Raw genomic sequence first — 20852 nt, forward strand, 5'->3', positions numbered from 1 at the left:
AAAGATGTGCAACTATGACATACAATTATCTACTGGGGCTTTGGGGAAAAAAAGGAGGACGACTGGCAATAGATGTTAGCTCAGAGCCAGTCTTCCTCAGCAAAAACAGAGGAGGATTGGCACGGATGTTAGCTCAGGGATGATCTTCCTCGCAAAAAAAAAAGAGAGAAAGAACAAAGCTGGAAGCATCACACTTCTTGATTTCAAACTATATTACAAAGCTATAGTAATCAAATAGTATGGTATTGGCATCAAAACAGACACACAGACCAATGGTATAGAATAGAGAGCTCAGAAATATGGGTATATGGTATATGGTCATTTAATTTATGACAAAGGAGCCAAGAATATACAGTGGGGAAAAGATAGTCTCTTCAATAATAGTCCTGGGAAAACTAGACAGCCGCGTGCAAAAGAATGAAACTGGAATCCTATCTTACATGGTACACAAAAATCAACTCTAAATGGATTGAAGACTTGAATGTAAGACCTGAAACCATAAAATTCCTAGAAGAAAACACAGGGGGTAAGCTCCTTGACATTAGTCTTGGCAATGATTTTTTGGATTTGACACCAAAAGCAAAAATAAAAAAGTGGGACTACATCAAACTAAAAAGCTTCTGCACAGCAAAGGAAACCACCAACAAAATGAAAAGGCAACCTATGGAATGGGAGAAAATATTTGCAAATCTTTACCTCATAAGGGTTTAATATCTACAATATATGAGGAACTCATACTACCCAATAACAAAAAACAAATAGCCCAATTAAAAAATGGGCCAAGGACTAAATTGCCATTTTTCCAAAGAAGACACACAAATTGCCAACAGGTACATGAAAGGGTGCTCAACATCACTAATCCTCAGGGAAATGCAAATCAAAACCACAATGATTTATCACCTCACATCTGTTAGGATAACTTTTATCAAAAAGAAAAGAGAAAACAAATGTTAGACAGGATGCAGAGAAAAGGGAACCCTTGTGCACTGTTAGTGGGAATATAAATTGGTGCAGCCACTATGGAAAACAGAATGGAGGTTCTTCAAGAAATTAAAAGAACTACCATATGATCCAGCAATACCACTTCTGGGTATATATCCAAAGAGAAATCAACATCTCAAAGAGCTATCTGCACTCTCATGTTCATAGCAGCATTATTCACAACAGCCAAGATATGAAAACAAAATGTCTGTCAATGGATGAATGTATCAAGAAAATGTAGTGTATATATATACACAATAGAATATCATTCAGCCTTTCAAAAGAAAGAAATCCTGTCATTTGTGATAACATGGATGAACCTGGAAGGCATTAGATAAGTTAAATAAGCCAGACAGAAAGAGACAAATACCACATGGTATCACTTATACGTAGAATCTAAAAAAACAGTCAAATTAATAGAAACAAAGAATAGAAAAGTGGTTGCTGGAGGGTGGGGTAAATAGGGAGAGGTTGGTAAAAGGGTACAAACTTTAAGTTATAAGATGAACAAGTTCTGAGGATCTAATGTATAACACGGTAACTATACCATTTGTTAATACAAAATAACATTATATTGTATAATTGAAATTTGTTAAAGAGAGTAGAACGAAAATGTTCTCACCAAAAAAAAGAAATATGTGAGGTGATGGATGTGTTAACTTGACGAGGAGAATCCTTTCACAATGTATAGATTATCAAATCATCACATGGTACACTTTAAATATCTTACAATTTTATTTGTCAATTATACCTCAATAGAGCTAGAAAAGAATAAGATAGAAAAGACGGGAGAACATAACTCAAATAATGGGGGAAACTACATGGAATTCTATATCTGACAAAAAGAAAAATGTGTACATAATTAAAACGGCTTCCCATATATAAAATGTGAATCCTCAGAAGTCATTTGCTACTTTGACTACTACAATATTAAGTATGTAGCTAACTACCATAATTATACTTTAAAAAGTCTCCCTGATTTTATGCAAATGTTCTCCAATACATTCTACTACATTGGTAATCGCAGTTAAAACACAGCTCTGATTATCACTTAGGGACACGACTTAGATAGCCTGCCCCAACTTAGATTTCAACCTAGAACCTGCCCCAATTTAGATTTCCATTCTTGCACTTCATGTTTTCCAACACCTGACCAAACTAAAATATATGCTTTTCTTCTCCATATATGGACACTTCTCCCACCATGTTTTGTATTCAAAACTTTCAATACCTTCAAGACTCCCTTCGAACACCAGTTTCTTCATGAAATTTATATGCACTTCATAAAAAATTATTTTAAGAATTTCTCTAATTTTTGTCTTGAAATTTAAATTACCAGAGAATTGGGGGTGGGGAGGTGAGAATGAGGTTCATCTTTTTAACAGTAATTACTATGTTATTCTAGAAAATGGATTTTTAAAGAAATATATTGCAACCATCTCTTTCAGTAAAAGTTGTTTTTTTTTTTTTCAATTTTATTTATTTATTTTTTCCCCAAAGCCCCAGTAGATAGTTGTATGTCACAGCTGCAAGTCCTTCTAGTTGCTGTATGTGGGACGCAGCCTCAGCATGGCCAGAGAAGCAGTGCGTCAGTGCGCACCCGGGATCCGAACCTGGGCCGCCAGTAGCGGAGCACACGCACTTAACCGCTAAGCCACAGGGCCGGCCCTCAGTAAAAGTTTAAATGAACAATATTAGTTGCCATTATAGCTACATACTAAAAAGAAAATCAAAAGGTCATAACCTCTTCATAGAACATTCTACAAGTTATCAATTCTGAGAAGCAGGGATGTAGATTATTTATTACATTATTCTTTGCTAAGAAAGAAAGAATAAAGTAAAACAGAGAGGTGTAAAGAGGTTAAGAAAGAGAAAGAAGGCAAGAGAAGTGAGGGAGGGGTAGAGGGTGAGAAGGAGAGAAAGAAGAGAGAGAGACAGAAAGGAAGAAATAAAACCATGCTTACTATAGAAACCTATCGGGGCATTCTGCCCCTTGCTATTCTTTCTAGTAAGAAAAAATTTAAAAGAAAATGCTAAAGAAATACTTTATTTAAAAAAAAAGAAGGGCCGGCCCCGTGGCTTAGCGGTTAAGTGCGGCTCCGCTACTGGCGGCCTGGGTTCGGATCCCGGGCACGCACCAACGCACCGCTTCTCCGGCCATGCTGAGGCCGCGTCCCACATACAGCAACTAGAAGGATGTGCAGCTATGACATACAACTATCTACTGGGGCTTTGGGGGAAAAAAATAAATAAATAAAATTAAAAAAAAAAAAAGACGACGACACAAAGACAATAACATGGTGAAAGAAATATCAAAAACAACACTAACGTACATTTTAGATGGAGTATGCAGGAGACATCGAAACTACATTAGGGATTACATACTATGGGTATCATATGCCTTCACTGTCAGCTAGTCTTGAATTGCTCTTTTTTGTTTATTTTGTTTCACTTTTTAGTTTGCTGCTTAGTTTATTTTTTTAGTGGCGAGGTGCCATGCAAAAGAAACTGCTTCCAGATTGTTAAGATCTTACAATAATATCTTAAGTACGATTAAAAGTGAAAAATGTAAATAAAATTAATAGAGCAATAACTAACAAATGAAAAACAATATTTTATGGCGTGTGTTACACTGAAATTAATATTAACCTAAGACGTCATAATCTAACATTGTTAGCTAGCAGACTTATTAAGATTCAGGACAGTAATTAGCCTAGAAAAAGTACTTACGTTGGCTTTCCACAAAACTAAAGCAGGTCTACCTGATGTGTTAGGAATAGTAATGATATATGTTAGAATGTTATGGCTTTCAAATAAATTCCTCTCTTATAATACAATAAAAAAGTTTTTAGAGATGTATGAATTACAAAAGGTATTGTATTGAGAAAAAAAATTGTCAATCGATAAGGCAGAAATCCACCTAATACTCAGAATACAGAGTCTAATTAAAATAAGTTCTTAGAGACTGAATTCTTGTAGTATTTTCACACAGAAAACATTATTTTATAGTTACAGGCTGTAATGATAAATGTGAGCAGCCATCTCCTAAGTCACACAATGGAAGAGATTTTAAAATGTGAATGATACCCCAACACAAATATATATTTCAGGCTAATCACAATTAAACTTTAAAAACTTTATTTTCAATAATTATAATTCACTAAAAGCTTCAAAAGTCAAAGTTTTTCACTCTATTTATGGGATACTTTGAATAAAGATTTCCAACCGTTTTTGAACAAAATGTCATCAAAATTTAGAGGACTTGCTTACAAAAACGTTCAATAACAATATAGGACAGATAGATTGATTTATAAAGTAATTCTTTCAAGAGTCAAATGTTTGTGAAATCCAATTAATAAAAGACAGCAAAGAAAGAAAGCTTATAATGACATGCCAAATTTATCCTTTTTGTATTCAACATTAGTATTGTCTCAAAAATACTGTATTTCAGTTACATTAACTGTGCATATATAATATTGTTCAAAATTTTGACAACTGCAGCTTCTGTTCAGTAAAATATCAAGCTTCTTTGGCTGCAACTGTGAAACATGTAAACCACAACCAATTCCAAGTATATCTTGGCTACATAGTTTACACAATTTAGTAAGAACTCTGTTTTACCCATGATGCTATGATTCACCAAATTTGCATTCATATCATTGCAGAAATAATTTTATCTTTAATGTTCTGCAGTAACAAGTGTCAAATCGTTGTCTGCAGCTATAATCTCCTTAAAATAACTACTAAATCTGAAAGTAACTCCTGATGCTTTTTCAGCAGATTCGTGTCTTTAGATGGTCATGTGGTCAATGATATAACCATGGGAGATACTAAATGCTGGCAAATATTCTGTGCACAAGTTATAGGTTCATCAACTCAATTGAAAAACAAGATATTAGTATTTAATTTATCATTAAGTATTAATTTTCCTTTATTTGAGCTCCCTGCTGCCAAAAAGGTTACAAAAGCATTACTAAACAATGTAAAGAAAATAGCTGTTGACAAAACCACTGTAGCAAAAACATTCCTACTACTCTTTGTACACTCTCTGATAGGATTGATTAGCCTCTATTCCTCGCAAACATTTCACTTACACCTAATCTAAAATTTCTCATGTTTCCAATTGACCCCACTCCCAGGCATGGTAGCTATACAAATCTCTCAGATTTTAGCATGCAATGTTACAACTAGCTGGTACAAGTGGCCAGCAGGCACAGCAGCATTAAATACTTCTCCCACTCCAACCAGCGAGTTAGCTGTCCCTAGCTGCCCCAGCACACTTTATTTTATCAGCAAGTGCCCTTCATGCTGTCTTTAAAAGGAGCTGTTAGTTGCTTTCCATCGGGAAAGTGTCGAGCCTGGGTTATCATTGGATGTCTTCAGATTTAACCACATGTTAAAGTGAGAACACTCTTCACTGCACACATGGCTCATGCACTAATACAGACCACGGCAGAGATTTAAAGATGTTCATTTGGGCCGGCCCCGTGGCGTAGCAGTTAAGCGTGCGCACTCCACTGCTGGCGGCCCGGGTTCGGATCCCGGGTGCGCACCGATGCGCCGCTTCTCCGGCCATGCTGAGGCCGCGTCCCACATACAGCAACTAGAAGGATGTGCAGCTATGACATACAACCATCTACTGGGGCTTTGGGGAAAAAATAAATAAATAAATAAAATTATAAAGATGTTCATTTGAATCTATCTGGGCTCATTTTAACAGACATATTAATGGTAGTTTATATTTAATTAAAAAACAAAAACTCTCAAGACAGATGCTAAACTAGGTATGCCACTAGGACCACAAGCATAAACCATAACTATCCCAGGCAAACTGGGATGATGTTCACTGTACATTTAAGTACTATCCCCACTTAACAGAGGAAGAAAGAGATACATAGAGACAGAGGCTAATTTACTGTAAAGAGAATTTATTGTAAAGCTAATTAAGCTTAAGCTTCGGGGCCCTTCACCTGAATATTCCCCTTCCAAGCCCTGTACCTAATTTTGTAGTCACAACTTTGTATTCTTTTTCCATAAAGAGAGTACCTCACAACCTGGATCTGCTCCTGTACGGAGAGGTTTAATAATTAACGCAAATTCACATAGCCCATGATCCCTACAAAAGAGCTGGGATTGGTGTTGATTTGATTTGGAGAATATACAGTCATACAAGAAAACAGAAAAACAGTATTAATTTTTTTTCCCCCAGCAGAATCCTAACTGGTATCACTATCTTGGAGTCTTTCACTGCTATATTCCAACCTACACACCACTACCACCACAAAGAAACAGTCATAAAATACCACTGTCGTTGTGCTACTTCCAAATTTGAATGACTCCTCAATAACTAACAGATCAAATTTCAACTACTCAGTCTGGCTTTCAACCTCACCATCAAGCAGACACATACACACGTTTTTAAATATTTAAATGTGTAATCTTATCTCCAACTACTTATGTAATGTTTATTTTATTCTTTGTTTTTCTCCATCGAACTTTCCTTTAGCCTTGTTTCTGATTTGCCAAACCCTCTGCTAAAACTGTCCTATGTTCTACTATTGTTCACAGAATTTTTTAAATCATATATTTTGGCCCCAATCTTAAACATTTTCAAACTTAATGGCATGTCATATCTCCCTCTCCCCAATAAGCTATAAATCTCTCAGAAAGAGACTAAATTTCAGGTACTTTGTACTCTGACCTGGCATAGTGCTTGGTACATAGCACTCAATAAATATTTTGCAAAGGGAAACATTCTAGGCCTACATTTACAAATGCAAACCTCTCCCTCACCTAAACTCAAACAAGATTTTACCTGTGTCTTTCTTATGACACTGGTTGCATTCTTCAATCTAAGTTATAAAAATAATCTTCCTCTAATTAAGAAAAAAAGTCTTCTTATACTACATGTATAGTGCTATATTTACAGATCTATAGTTGATCTCATTCTGAATAGCATATGGAGGCCCAAAGACTGGTTACATCTTTATATTCTCCTTCCTCTCCTTTCTTCCTACCACCTTCATGTTTGAGGTGGCTATGCATTTGGTGAAACAAGTCATTGATCACTAAACAAGGAAAATAAAAGAGAATCTTCTCCAAATTAAAAAAATCAGTGCTTATACCTGTCCTCTCTCAAATTTACACTCAATCTGACTAGGAAAATACAGGGTTTCAGTGGAGACGTAAAAAGTACAAAACAAAGATTAGAGTTCTAGGTCAATGATTCCCAGACAAGTAAAAAAAAAATTTCTCAAACTACTAAGACTGACAAATGATTGATATTTTAATTTTGCCAAGAAAGGACTTTAAATGGGAGGGGTATTTTAAATCAAAAAAAGAATATAATTTTAGAAAAAAAAGAAAGAATAGTCCATTAAATTGAAAACCTGACATTATCACTGATTAGCAAGTCTCACAGACAGTAGATTGGGTACTGCTATCATAGATATGTAAATTAGTTTCAGGTTAGACCAAATTTATTTACCCTACACGAGACTTTGTTTGAAATGAAATGTTATGCTATCTCGCGAAGATGTCCACAAACTATAACACTAAAGCCAAACCAAGTAAGTAATTTAAAAAGCAAAATAGCAGCTTACTTCTTCCCTAGCCACTAGTCCTTTCCCACACACAAAGACATTTTATGTATGACTGGTAGAGTCCCTAAACTGAAGAGCAGCAAGAAGTCAAATACCAAGTTTGTTTTATACCAAGAAAAGTTGTAAAGATCTTTGCAATTGTAAAGATGCTCCTATCAAATGATTCTGCAATTAAACTTAATATATATCAGGTCCTATGACATACAAGAATACTCAGTTTTGATTTTGTGTATACAATCAGGTTGCTACAACCAAAAGATGAACTTGCTATAGCCTGCTTCATTCATTTCCTTGACAAAAATGTATAAAGCCGCTTATTAAGTATTGCCCTGTCTTAATGCAGAACCGTCTACGGTCTGCCAAATAATCCTTTCAAGTTCTTCAATACTGCCCTCCCAACCCATCTCTTCTAAGAAGTCTTGCTAAAAACCAGGTGTCCAATTTGATCAATTATTTATCTCACCTCCTTTTCAACTTTTAAGAACCTGTGTTTCATTGCTTCTCTGTGGTGCTTGGTCTGTGCAACATTGCTATCCTTCAAAGCTTACTGTAATTTCCTGTTTCCCTGTTCTCTAAATATAGATAGCCCTTTATTTGTGCCACTTTCACAACACTCACATTTCTATATAGCATAGCATAGTGGTTAAGCATATTGTTCTCAAACAATAACTTTGTCATTGATTAGCTGGGTGACCGCGGGCAAGTCACTTAACATTAACGGTGCCTCAGTTTCCCTATCAGTCAAATGAGGATAACATTTGTACATACTTCATAGGGTTCTTATTAAGAGTAAATGAGGGCCGGCCCCGTGGCTTAGCGGTTAAGTGCACGCGCTCTGCTACTGGTGGCCCGGGTTCGGATCCCGGGCGCGCACCGACGCACCACTTCTCCGGCCATGCTGAGGCCACGTCCCACATACAGCAACTAGAAGGATGTGCAACTATGACATACAACTATCTACTGGGGCTTTGGGGAGAAAAAGGGAAAAAAAAAAAAAAGGAGGAGGATTGGCAATAGATGTTAGCTCAGGGCCAGTCTTCCTCAGCAAAAAGAGGAGGATTCGCACAGATGTTAGCTCAGGGCTGATCTTCCTCACAAAAAAAAGAGAAAGTAAATGAGCTAATATACAAAGAGCACCTAGAAGAGTGCTTTGTTATATATTAAGTGCTATTTAACTATCTAGTATAATAGTCATTTACCTAATTCTAATCACACCGTTCTACCATAAACTCTTGTTGTAGTCCAAAGTTCTCTCTTTTTCTTTTCTGAATCCCCCTATACAGCTTAACAATGCCCTAAACAGGTAGGCATGTAAAAACATATTTGCTGAATTTATTAATGTTGAATTCTCTGAAAGAGCAGTTGTTCTGAAAAAGCTTTGTAAGTGTTCTCCAGTTAATTGATTTGTCTATATTTTAAATTCTAACAGTTCTCAAAATTTTCAGCCAAAAAGCAACCTACAACAGAGGGAAATAAGCATTCCAGGAGGGTCTGCGATAAGGATTAAAATTTCTACTCTATAGTAGCTCCAAAAAGCTGCCAGGGATTACTACTCACTGTCTCAGATTCTTTTTTGTTTTTTTTAATTTTATTTATTTATTTATTTTTCCCCCAAAGCCCCAGTAGATAGTTGTATGTCATAGCTGCACATCCTTCTACTTGCTGTATGTGGGACGCGGCCTCAGCATGGCTGGAGAAGGGGTGCACTGGTGTGCGCCCAGGATCTGAACCCGGGCCGCCAGGAGCGGATCGCAGGCACTTGACCGCTAAGCCACGAGGCCAGCCCCTCACTGTCTCAGATTCTGAGGCCCTTAGAGCCACAAGATCAGAGTGCATGATCAACTAATCTTGTCTACCTTTGTCTACTGTGATAGTGCCAAGTAGAGACACTCATTTTTTCTTTACCAATCTGGAGTTTGGCCCTAAGGAGCTCACCCTCCCCCCAAGAAATTTTATTTAAAATTGCATATTTTATCTTAAAATTTCACACAAGTTTTGCATTTTACTCTAGAACGTAACCATGTTTATTTAAATAAAAAAATATATTTTCCTCTGATCTCTGAGTAAAACCGATGCTCCAGGGAGATGTGTCATGTTTCTTCTGTGGTTTCTTAAACCCCCTGGTACCTAACACTTCTGGGTGAAGCACTACCTCATTTTGAGAAACACAATCCCAGACTACAGGTTTCCTGCAGTACGTTGCTTTTGCACCCTCCCAATAGCAACTAAAATACTACTCCCTGAATAACCACAAGTTTGATATATATGATGGAATAATAATAGCACCTGCATTTTAATAGTGCTTAAGCATTTGTAAAAACGACTTCATATCTCATTTAACATTCACATTTAAAAGAATGTCAAATTCAAAAACATCAAATTATAACTATGCATCAACTAAATCGTGTGAAGCTTGTAAGTGAACTTTCACTTTTCTCCAAAGGGGAAGCCTGATGCTAGAACTCTAGCCACCAATAATTCAGACCTATTTCTATAATACAATGCTAACATATGCTTCAACAAGATAACTGCTATCGCTAAAATTATCAGGCATAGTTACAATACTTGAACTTTGAAGGTTCTTATAAGAATGTCTTTCTTCTTGTAAAACTCCTAGGAATTTAAATGTGTCATATTTTAACCACATCACCACTGTCCTGAGTCTACTTGCGACAAAAATTGTATTTAATGGCTTAGTGTTTCAATCAAAACAATTCTTTTCCTCAGGGAATCTGATCAAATGAAATTACAGGCCCACACGATTTCCATCCTAGTGGACTTTAAGGTCAATAGCAATGAATAGGTTATGTAAAACTAAATTAACTTCTCCTCCTTTATGTGATGCATCCTAAGTACAAAATAAATTGTAATTCTCTTGTAAGTTATTAAAGTAAAAACGCCTCACTTTACCTCTCTTTAAAAAACAAACTAAATTGTATTGATGGTTGATACTGCCCCCTACCAATGGATTTAAGGGCAGCAAGGAATGGCCTCTTCCACGATACTTTCCAAATTCATGCAAAGATTATATATTGACCCAGAAAAAATCCCTCCGAAGAGGGAGGGGCAGGCGCGGGAAGAAGGCAGAAAAGGGCTCAGGAGCTCCGAGGCATCGTTAGAGGAGGAGGACGTGGGACGCTAGGGAGAGAGCGCAGAGAAGCTCACCCACGGCGGGCCCCACGTGAGGCCCGTGGGAAGACAGTGGGGAGAAGCTGAGCTGCTTCCAGTTTAGCAACAGAGACACGGGCCTAGGGCCTCCCGCCTTGGGTAACGATTAAAGACCCACTCCCAGCAAGCTGTCTCCCGCTAAGGCTCTGCCCTCCCCTCAAGGCCTAGCAAAGAGGCGCCATGGTGGGAATGAACATCCAGGGACTTCAGTTTCAAGCACCAGCAGCCCAACTCACCGCGAGCCCCCGACCCAATTCATCTCCCCAAAACTTCTGAGCGAGAAGAGGCTGAGGTCCCCACGGCTGGAACTCAGACGGCTCCGTTCTATGCTGGGCCGCAGCTGCTTCCCCCTCAGCCGCCTCCTTCCGGGCCTACGGCCCAGCCTCCCTACAGCCTCTGGGGCCCAGGTAGGCTCCTTCCGGGCCTCCCGACAGCCTCTGCGGTTTCTGCGGAGCCCCTGTCCTGATAGGGCCGCAAGGGGCGCTGTGGCAAAGCAGCCCGCCTAAGGGACGAAGAACGCAAGAGTTAACCGCTCGGGCAAGCGAAGCCTAGGGAAATGAAAGGTCGGGCTGTGGCCACAGGGTTAGTGTTTCAAACCACCTCCACTATAATTTTATTTAGTTCTGTACTGGTCTCAGCCTTTTTTTTTTTTTTTTTAGGTCAAAGACCAGACTTGAGGGAGAAAAAGAAGGCAAGAACAAAGTTATAGATCCCTAGTGCTAAAGATGGTGTTTCCATTCCCACTTATCACTCCATCCAAATCCTTTAAATATCTTTCAAGTGCAATTTTAATATTCAGTACACAGTTGTTTATTAGAAACATTGCACTGTAGTAATTTACTGTTCTGTGCATTTGGTGGGTTTCTGGGAGAGCTTGATCAAAACTTGATTTAGCTGTAAAGGCCCAAAGACTTTAAACACCTTACTGAAAAAAATCTCAAAACAAAAATTGGATTTTGCTGTTCATTTTTGTGTTATGTTTGTATATCCTCACAAAACATTTATCTTACATGCTGTTCTATGATATTTTGGTTAGAAACTAGAAATCTCCTGTCCCAAACAAATACACAAAGTACTTTTTTTCCCCCACGTGTCATAATTGTTTTCCAGATTTTAACCTGGGCAATATCTCATATTTTCAAATATAATACATTTTCTGTTGTCATTGGAAAATAGCACCTAAAATATAGTGGCTTAAAATAGGATTATGTGCCAGGGTAGACATCTTGTTTAATCATATAAATACTGATTTTTATAACAAAAATTCACCAAAGTATATCTATCATTGGTTTGAATTAAACCAGGTGAGTATAGCATTTCAGAACAAATTAGTCTTGGGCGTGGAGTGGCTGGTCATTTTTCAGTAACTAAACCATACAGTCAAGGCAGAAGCAATGGCCCAGGGCATTAGCCTTTCCTATACTCAACATTTTAAAACAGGTACAAATTGACTAAATTAACTAGAAGGGGAAAATAATTTGATAGAGGATTGACTGACTTTTTTTGATATATTGTATATGAAGGGATGTAAAGGAGAGGTTGACCAATTTGTTGAGAGGAGTCAGGAACTGGGAGCTAGATAGAACCATCTCTTCTCTCTGACTAGAGTCACTGCTTTCCTTCCAGTCACAGGGAGGCAGTGGAAGTGGTGAATTAGCTAAGGAAGGATTAATCTATGAGATACGTCTTCAGGCAAGGTATTTACTGGCTTTTCCTTCACAGCAAAAGACATTTCCTTATGAACTAATTATTAGGTAGATACTTGTAACAGCTGAAATATTGACCTAAGATCTCATCTTCAGTGTTGTTTATGCCTCACGTGAATAAGGCTAGCATGACTGATAGATAATGAGTCAAACGCTGTGCTATTTTAGGGCCAGTAGGACAATTAGGTAATCTCTTGGGTCACAAAACAGTTCAAGAAAGGAATACAGCACAGATAAAACTTAGCATTTGTTGGGAAGGAAATCCATCCCCAATCTTAAACCTTAATTTATCTTTATTACTAAGAATTATTTACTTTCTGGTGATTTACTATCTAAACACATGACACATATTATCTACATTATATAGTTTTATTTATATACTTGTATATGTAGGTCTCTTTATTATAAAAAATTATTTCTGATGTTTTGCAGTTTATAAAGCATGTAGTTTTTCTAATATATGTAAATATAGATAGTCTCTAATATATACAAAATCTATTTAATCGTGCTTTTCCTTGGATATTGGTAGTGTTCACTTTGACACTGACATTGAGAGTATCACACTTGAGAACAGAGTAATTTGGTAATTATTGCTTATTTTTTTATTTTCATTCATTTTTGAGATCTTTTTCTAAGATTATTTCTCTCCTCTTAGGAAAATTTTAATACTTTCCCATACAAATACGTGTAAAGTTGAGAAGCTTGAGTGGAAATTAGGCTGAATTATTTTCTATAGTAACAAGTGACTTTTTTTTCCACCTCTTTTTTCTCACCTAGTTTGGAATTCAAACTAAATTAACATTCTCTTTGTTTTAATTGCATCCTGGCAGTATAAAAAATGAAAGAAATATCTTGACATTCTTAGTTTCTTACTTAAATGGCATATATTTCCAACTGGAATTACCTATCTGATTTCCTGTCATCTCGAATTCTTCCTCTGCCTTCCCCCAAGTCTTGAGCCTACTCTCAGATGCTAGGACCAACCCTGACCCTTGCGAGCAGGGTAGAGTGAAGGATGGGAGTGGAATTTAAATGGTTATAGTTACATCTGTACTTAAGTGGCTCAACATTAGGTCAAATCTCACGTTGACCTTTTCCCCAGTTCCAGTAAGTGGTCTTCAACCTTTCCTGAACCACGATTCTGGTAACCAAATTCCTATCTTTCTATCTTGATTATTTTCCTCATTCCTAATTCCGCGTTCTAACAAGTCTTTCACTCGAGGCATTAAAAGCTTGTTCCTATAGCCCAGCCTCATTATCCGTTGGTAAGCTGACCTACCTACAATTAAGTGCAGGCCTCTTTCCACCTCTAAAGTTCTTTGCTTCTAGATTTCCCACTGCCCTGCTCCTCTCCTGATATGCCCGTCCTACTCCAGTGATGCAAGCCACTTGCCCCGACTGCCAGCTGCTTTCTGACCCATGCATCCCTCTGTGTACCGTGTTGTGCCTGGCTGAGCATCCTCCTATCACCCCCAGCTAAGTTTACCCTGGCCTTCCACCTGTCTCATCACAGTCAGGAGATGTGACATAAAAGAATTTAAATTCACAAATGTAAGGTAGCCTTATTTTGACACATGAAAAGCATGAGATTAGGAATAAAAGATTGTGACAATAACCACTATGACACTATGATCTCTACATACAGACTTAGAAAGTCTTAATGGAATGATAGATTGTGCTGCTAATACGGCCAGATATGAAAGAGACTTACATGAATTTGCCACTCATGTATTAGTAAACCTGCTGAATTGAATGCAAACAAATGAAAAGAGATCTGTGATGATTCTTGGAATTCATATAGATACCTGGGAAAGGAGGAGTTTTAACAGTTTAAGAATATTGTTGCTTATAAAAGTGAGAATAGTTCTTTATCCACAGTAAACAGAATAATGAAGATCATTCAACATGGAGACAGATTTGATACTCTAGCACAAGGGTTGGCAAACTTCTTCTGAAGAGGACCAGATAGTGAATATTTTAGGCTCTGTTTCATCTACCCAGCTCTGCCACTGTGACTTGAAAGCCATAGACAATAAGGAAATAAATAAATGGGTGTGGCTGCGTTCCAATAAAACTTTGTTTACGGACACTGAAATAAAAATTTCATATAATTTTCACATGCCACAAAATATTATTCTTCTTTTGATGTATTTTCAACCACTTTAAAATGTAAAAACCGTTCTTAGCTCAAGGGCCGTATGAAAATAGGCGGCAGGCCAAATTTGGCCCACTGGTTGGGTTGCAATTTGCCAACCTCTGTTCTGATTTAATGCATATCTTCCCAGGCGTCCTGGGAAGGTTGACGAGAAATGTGTATGTATGTTGTGTTGGGGAAGGTGGGAGTGGGGAAGCAAAAATGTTTTTGTATATTTGAGAATACACTCATCCTTGCCTTAAAAATTACATTTTTAAAAATATGCAGAAATTTGCTTAACCATTTAGCAGTTTAAGTCCTCCATTAGGGATGTAGAGAATTTTTAACACTCTTGATTTGTATCAGATAACCAAAATGGGAAGTAGCCAATAGATTATCTCTAAGCCTAAACAAAACAAAAGTTTGCAAAAGACGAGGAACTCTTGAAAAATGAAGTAAGGTCCTGGAGAAGCTATTTCCACCATCTAACTCCAGTTGGATTCCCAAATGGCTAACTTTTGGTTATAAAGTCACATACCTCCCAGTAACAACTATCTAAAAGACACAAGAGGGTGGCAGAAGTGAAACATTGCTCTCATTTATTTAATAGTCACCTTGTAAATAAACACCAGTGCATCCGATCTCCATTGCTAAAAATAGCAGTTATGGAGCTGGAAGACTTTTATTATAAGGACAAGTAAACATAGGGAGGGAGGTATAGCAAAGTATTACTTTCTGTAATACAGCAGATTTCTCTCCTACTTATTTACAAAAAATACCCTCAATTACAACTTATCTGATAGGTTCTGAGACTTCATATGAAACACAGACAGAAAAAATAAAATAAAATTTGGGTGGGGGGAGACCAAAAAACATCCAAGTATTTGATACTTTGTTTTTTCCAGTGTCCCTCCGCTTGTCACTTTCTTCTCTCTCCCTTTCTGATTCATTCCACACTCATTCACATTCATTCCACATCCTTTTCATATTCATTTGATGTTGATGCTCGTGCCCCTCCTCCCTCATCTCCCTCATCTCGTTTTATAGCTCTTGGAAATTTCCCTTTCTTTTTGCTCTTCCCGGTGTGATATCTACTAAAGCCGTAGAGGAGTGATGTATATTCTGAAACTTCTGTGCGTTTCCAAGTGACGCTGAGCATGCTCAGTAGCTAGGGCAGGTTTTGTCGCCAGCCCCTGCCCTGATTCGACCTCTCCCAAAATAGACATTTAACTCTTTGGACTCCCGTTTAAGGATGTAATTCGCTTTGCTCTCTCCTCCTTTTCAAGGTTCAAAGGGAAGCAGCGAGGATTCCAAGGTCCCACCACCCTCACAGCCAATGAGGGGCCTGAGAGGGAGGAGCTTGGGGCGGCTTAGTGCTGCTCGAGCTTCTGAGGGAATCATCCCCAGTAGATGCAGCGGAGTCTGAGCTCTGCTGCATCTGCCCCAGCAGAACAAAATTTTAAAAAACAAAACCAAAAAACAGAAGAGGAGAGATGCTGCAGACTATGGAACGCTGTAGGACTTTCTGAAACATTTCCTGGGGATTCCGGTGGAGCATGATCTTTTAAAACCAATTCTTTTTGAAGCCGGTTTGGGTAACTGGGAAAATGACACATATGCTAAATGCAGCAGCTGATCGAGTGAAATGGACCAGATCGAGCGCTGCTAAAAGGGCTGCCTGCCTGGTGGCTGCGGCATATGCTCTGAAAACCCTCTATCCCGTCATTGGCAAGCGTTTAAAGCAATCTAGCCACAGGAAGAGAAAAGAAGCAGCTTACCCGGCTGCAGAGAACAGAGAAATACTGCATTGCACCGAGACCTCTTGTAAAAAACCTTCGCCTGGAGTGAATGCAGATTTTTTCAAACAGCTACTAGAACTTCGGAAAATTCTCTTTCCAAAACTTGTGACCACTGAAACCGGGTGGCTCTGCCTCCACTCAGTGGCTCTAATCTCAAGAACCTTTCTGTCTATCTATGTGGCTGGTCTGGATGGAAAAATTGTGAAAAGCATTGTGGAAAAGAAGCCTCGGACTTTCATCATCAAATTAATCAAGTGGCTTATGATTGCCATCCCTGCTACCTTTGTGAACAGTGCAATAAGGTATCTGGAGTGCAAATTGGCTTTGGCCTTCAGAACTCGCCTAGTAGACCATGCCTATGAAACCTATTTTACAAATCAGACTTACTATAAGGTGATCAATATGGACGGGAGGCTGGCAAACCCTGACCAGTCTCTTACTGAGGATATTATGATGTTCTCCCAATCTGTGGCTCACTTGTATTCCAATCTGACCAAACCTATTTTAGACGTAATCCTGACCTCCTATACGCTCATCCAGACTGCTACATCCAGGGGAGCAAGCCCAATTGGGCCCACCCTATTAGCAGGGCTTGTGGTATATGCCACGGCTAAAGTGTTGAAAGCCTGCTCTCCCAAATTTGGTAAATTGGTGGCTGAAGAAGCTCATAGAAAAGGATATTTGCGGTATGTGCACTCCAGAATTATAGCCAATGTTGAAGAAATTGCCTTTTACAGAGGACATAAGGTAAGATAGAAATTAAGATGATGGGTGAAATGTGAGACTGTTCAAGCTGCCTCTGCAGTGCTAGATACCATCTGTTGTTCTGTTGATGGACCCACTTCTTTAGCATTTTAGATAGATTCCTGTGACATCTACACCTGTACTAAAATACATGCTTCATTACCCTTTATACTCACAAGCTGGTAAAGAATTATAGAGTGCAAACTTTTCTGAAGTTTCATGAGAATAAAATTTTCAGCACTCTAAAAAACAATCTACTTAGCCTCAGTTACCCAAACATACTCAGAATTATCTCTAAAGCATTTTCTTAAAACTTAAATCCTAACTGGTCCTAGAACCTTAGTAGAAAATATGTTTGGAAACTAAGTAAACACATTTCCATTGAGATGGAAATTTTAGTATGGTATTCTTTTGTTGTTGTTGTTGTTCCTTTGTTTTTCAAGAGGGGAAAAAACATGCTTTCACATGAGAGACAATTTTGACAATTTTGCATGTCTGGTCAATGACAGAGTGTCCTCAGTCCTAAGAAGTGCAGGAGAGTGTGTCCCACAAATGGCATTTCCATTACTCTTAGTTAATGTTCAGCACCATGTTTTGACACAAATAAAAAGAAGCAGTGAAACGAAATTTTGTCTGGCTTTGAGGGAAAAGCTAAGATTAGAGAAGAAATGAGGAGAAAAGGAATTCCAGAATGATATTTCTAAATAGTAAAGATTTTCAACGTTAAGCAGATCCCTCAAATAGCCTAATTACATAAAATTGCAGTGCATTAAAGTAACTTCAGAATCTTAAATATGACAGAAATTTTTGTGATGCATCTAAAATCTAAACACAAATGACTTGGCAAATGAAATATTAAGGTATTCTAAAGTTGAAAATGGTATTTTAATTCTCAAGCAGAATTACTTAATTTTTGAAGCATCATTAATTATCAAAAAAAATTTTATAGTAGTACAAATGTGAAGATGAAAATTTAAAATAAATTTAGGACTTCTTCTCCCACTTGAAAATTGGCCTTATATGTTGTATTAATCACATTGATATGTCATTCTTCTTGAATCACTGAACTCAATGATGTAAATTGTAGCATGCTGTGGACTTCTTGCATTGAAGACAAAATCCAGTAAATTGAGTTAGTTCAAAAGTGGAGTCTAATTACACACATGTGTGTCCTGTGTTTATTTTCAGATATTTTTAGTGTGATCAAGGATAAGGTTCTCACATTGTTTATTCATGTCTTACAGAATATCATTTAATTAATTATTTATTTTTTTTTGCCCCCAAAGCCCCAGTAGATAGTTGCATGCCACAGCTGCACATCCTTCTAGTTGCTGTACATGGCCTCAGCATGGCAGGAGAAGCGGTGCGCCGGTGCGTGCCCGGGATCCGAACCTGGGCCGCCAGCAGCGGAGCGCACGCACTTAACCGCTAAGCCACAGGGCTGGCCCCAGAATATCATTTAATTTTAACTTCATACATATAATTTTGTGTGTGTGTGTGTGAGGAAGATCAGCCCTGAGCTAACATCCATGCCAATCCTCCTCTTTTTGCTGAGGAAGACTGGCCCTGGGCTAACATCCGAGCCCCTCTTCTACTTTATGTGGGATGCCACCACAGCAAGGCCTGACAAGCAGTGCATCGGTGCGCGCCCGGGATCCGAACCCCGGGCCGCCAGCAGCAGAGCGCGTGCACTTAACCACTATGCCACAGGGCCAGCCCTTAACCTCATACATATAATTTTGAAATAATAATTATAAATCGCTTATATGTATTATTATCACGGGTTTTTTTTAAATAATACAGGTGTAACCAAATTAAATAATAATGACTAATTCTTATATTAATCTGTATTTATTGGTTGTTAGAATCATAGATCATACTATACTAAATAAAATAAAATAATATATACTTATCTTTAAAGAAAGCCCTCAAACATACAATATTTATTTTTATAGCTCATGTTGGGTTAATTTTTACCTCCTTTTTCCCTCTATAGGTAGAAATGAAGCAACTCCAGAAAAGTTACAAAGCTTTAGCAGATCAGATGAACCTCATTTTATCCAAACGTTTGTGGTACATCATGATAGAGCAGTTCTTGATGAAGTATGTTTGGAGCAGCAGTGGACTAATTATGGTGGCTGTACCTATTATCACTGCAACTGGCTTTGCAGATGGTGGTAATGACATTTATGCTTAATCTCCAATATATGTTTAAGATCATTTCTCTTGAAGGTGTCACTGCTGGTTTTGTGTGAGTGAAACTGTATGTAGCCATTTATTCTATAGTCATTAATGGTCAGAAACAATGGCAGACTTTGCAACATCCAATAATAAGACCTGCAGTGTGAAAGGAGACAGGTGGCTCAAAAGTCTTTTCCAGTTCTGAGATATTTCAAATTAATACCTTCAAAAAGAATACAATACAAGTTCTCTCCATGTGTTGAAAACTTCAGTTCTGCACATCCCATATATTTAGACTATAAGTATTCTATAACTGGATCTGCCCTGATTTGTAATTTGAAGAGTTGTTTGATTACATTAGGCAACCAGGAATATTGTTTCAGGGAGCATTTCACACCATGGAACAAAGTCTCCTCTACTTGTAGGTAATATAGGTAAACCTCCTATGTAGCATGATTTGGTGGCATTGTGGGGGTAGGAGTTGTCAAGGTGCCCATGTCTAATTCTATCCTATCACCACCTCAATGGTTTTTACTAACATTTTTCATCCTCTGGAGTAACTAAGAAAAATAAGGGCAACAAGAACAATATTAAAACGTTGTGTAATACTTGAGATGGGAGTTTGGGTCTTAATTGGCTGGGACAGAGGGGAATTAATTAAAGAAGCAGCATTTTCTGCTCTTCCTCCAAAATAAAACATTCCCCCTCCTCTTTAAAAACCACCTGACCAAAATTGGCCTTAGTGCTGAAGGAGCTCGATAAAAGCATGGGCTTTGTAGTGAGACAGAGCCTTGCTCAACTCTTGCTTTCCCTCTTCCTGCCTGTATCCTCTTAGTCATGTTAATTAAACTCTCTGAACCTCCGTTTCCTCATCTGTAAAATGAGAATCCAAAAGGCTACTTCAGAGGACTGTTGGGAGGATTTAATAGAATAATGTTTATAAAGTACAGATCGTGCTCTTGATGTTCTTGATACAGAGAGACAGTTATTACCTAGAAAACAAAAGGCAACACTAAGAATAATGTAACAGAATTCACACTATTTTACAGCTATTTTTGGTGTAGAATTAAGGATTAATAGTTACTTGTTTGAAGTCATCTAATAAAAACAAGTAAAAAAATTACCATATAATTTAATATTTTGAAACAGTGCTTCAATGCTTTAACCAATTCTTACAAAAACGCTTGTTAAATTTGAGTCATTCTTCACTTAAAATTGTTCATTAGTAAATTAGGATTTGTCAATCCCTTGTGATAAATACTATATATATACCAAATATACTCCACAACTCAACTGTCTAAAGGTGTCTTTAGACAACTGGGATAACTGCATTTTATCTGTTTTTATGTTTTCAAAATTTATTTTTTAAAAAAATCATTAAAAAATGTTTATATCAAAAATTACATTGTTAGTAATAGCATTTTTAGACAATCCTTTCATAATGAAATAAAATAAATTGCTTTTTCAAGAGAATATTAGAGGAAAAAAATATGGTTTTAAGATTAGTTTTAGTAAGAAACAACAAAATTATCAGATG

The 20852-nt window shown here is 37.6% G+C and overlaps 2 protein-coding genes across 2 annotated transcripts in view; one reads left to right on the plus strand and one right to left on the minus strand.

Annotated features, from left to right (window-relative positions):
- REDIC1 (regulator of DNA class I crossover intermediates 1) overlaps positions 1 to 11085 on the minus strand; it is a 64369-nt gene extending 53284 nt beyond the window's left edge. Inside the window, exon 1 of the mRNA XM_087442561.1 lies at positions 10988 to 11085. Coding sequence (XP_087298687.1) covers positions 10988 to 11010 — 23 coding nt within the window. The 5' untranslated portion in view covers positions 11011 to 11085. The remainder of the gene's footprint in view (positions 1 to 10987) is intronic.
- Positions 11086 to 16037: 4952 nt separating this feature from the next.
- Positions 16038 to 20852, plus strand: part of ABCD2 (ATP binding cassette subfamily D member 2) — a 55469-nt gene continuing 50654 nt past the window's right edge. The window contains exons 1-2 of the mRNA XM_014795888.2: positions 16038 to 17137; positions 19131 to 19311. Of these exons, the coding sequence (XP_014651374.1) occupies positions 16199 to 17137; positions 19131 to 19311 (1120 nt within the window). The 5' untranslated portion in view covers positions 16038 to 16198. The remainder of the gene's footprint in view (positions 17138 to 19130; positions 19312 to 20852) is intronic.

Source organism: Ceratotherium simum, chromosome 17 (assembly GCF_057802395.1).
Source record: "Ceratotherium simum simum isolate JZ-2026a chromosome 17, ASM5780239v1, whole genome shotgun sequence".
Classification (NCBI taxonomy): Eukaryota; Metazoa; Chordata; class Mammalia; order Perissodactyla; family Rhinocerotidae; genus Ceratotherium; species Ceratotherium simum.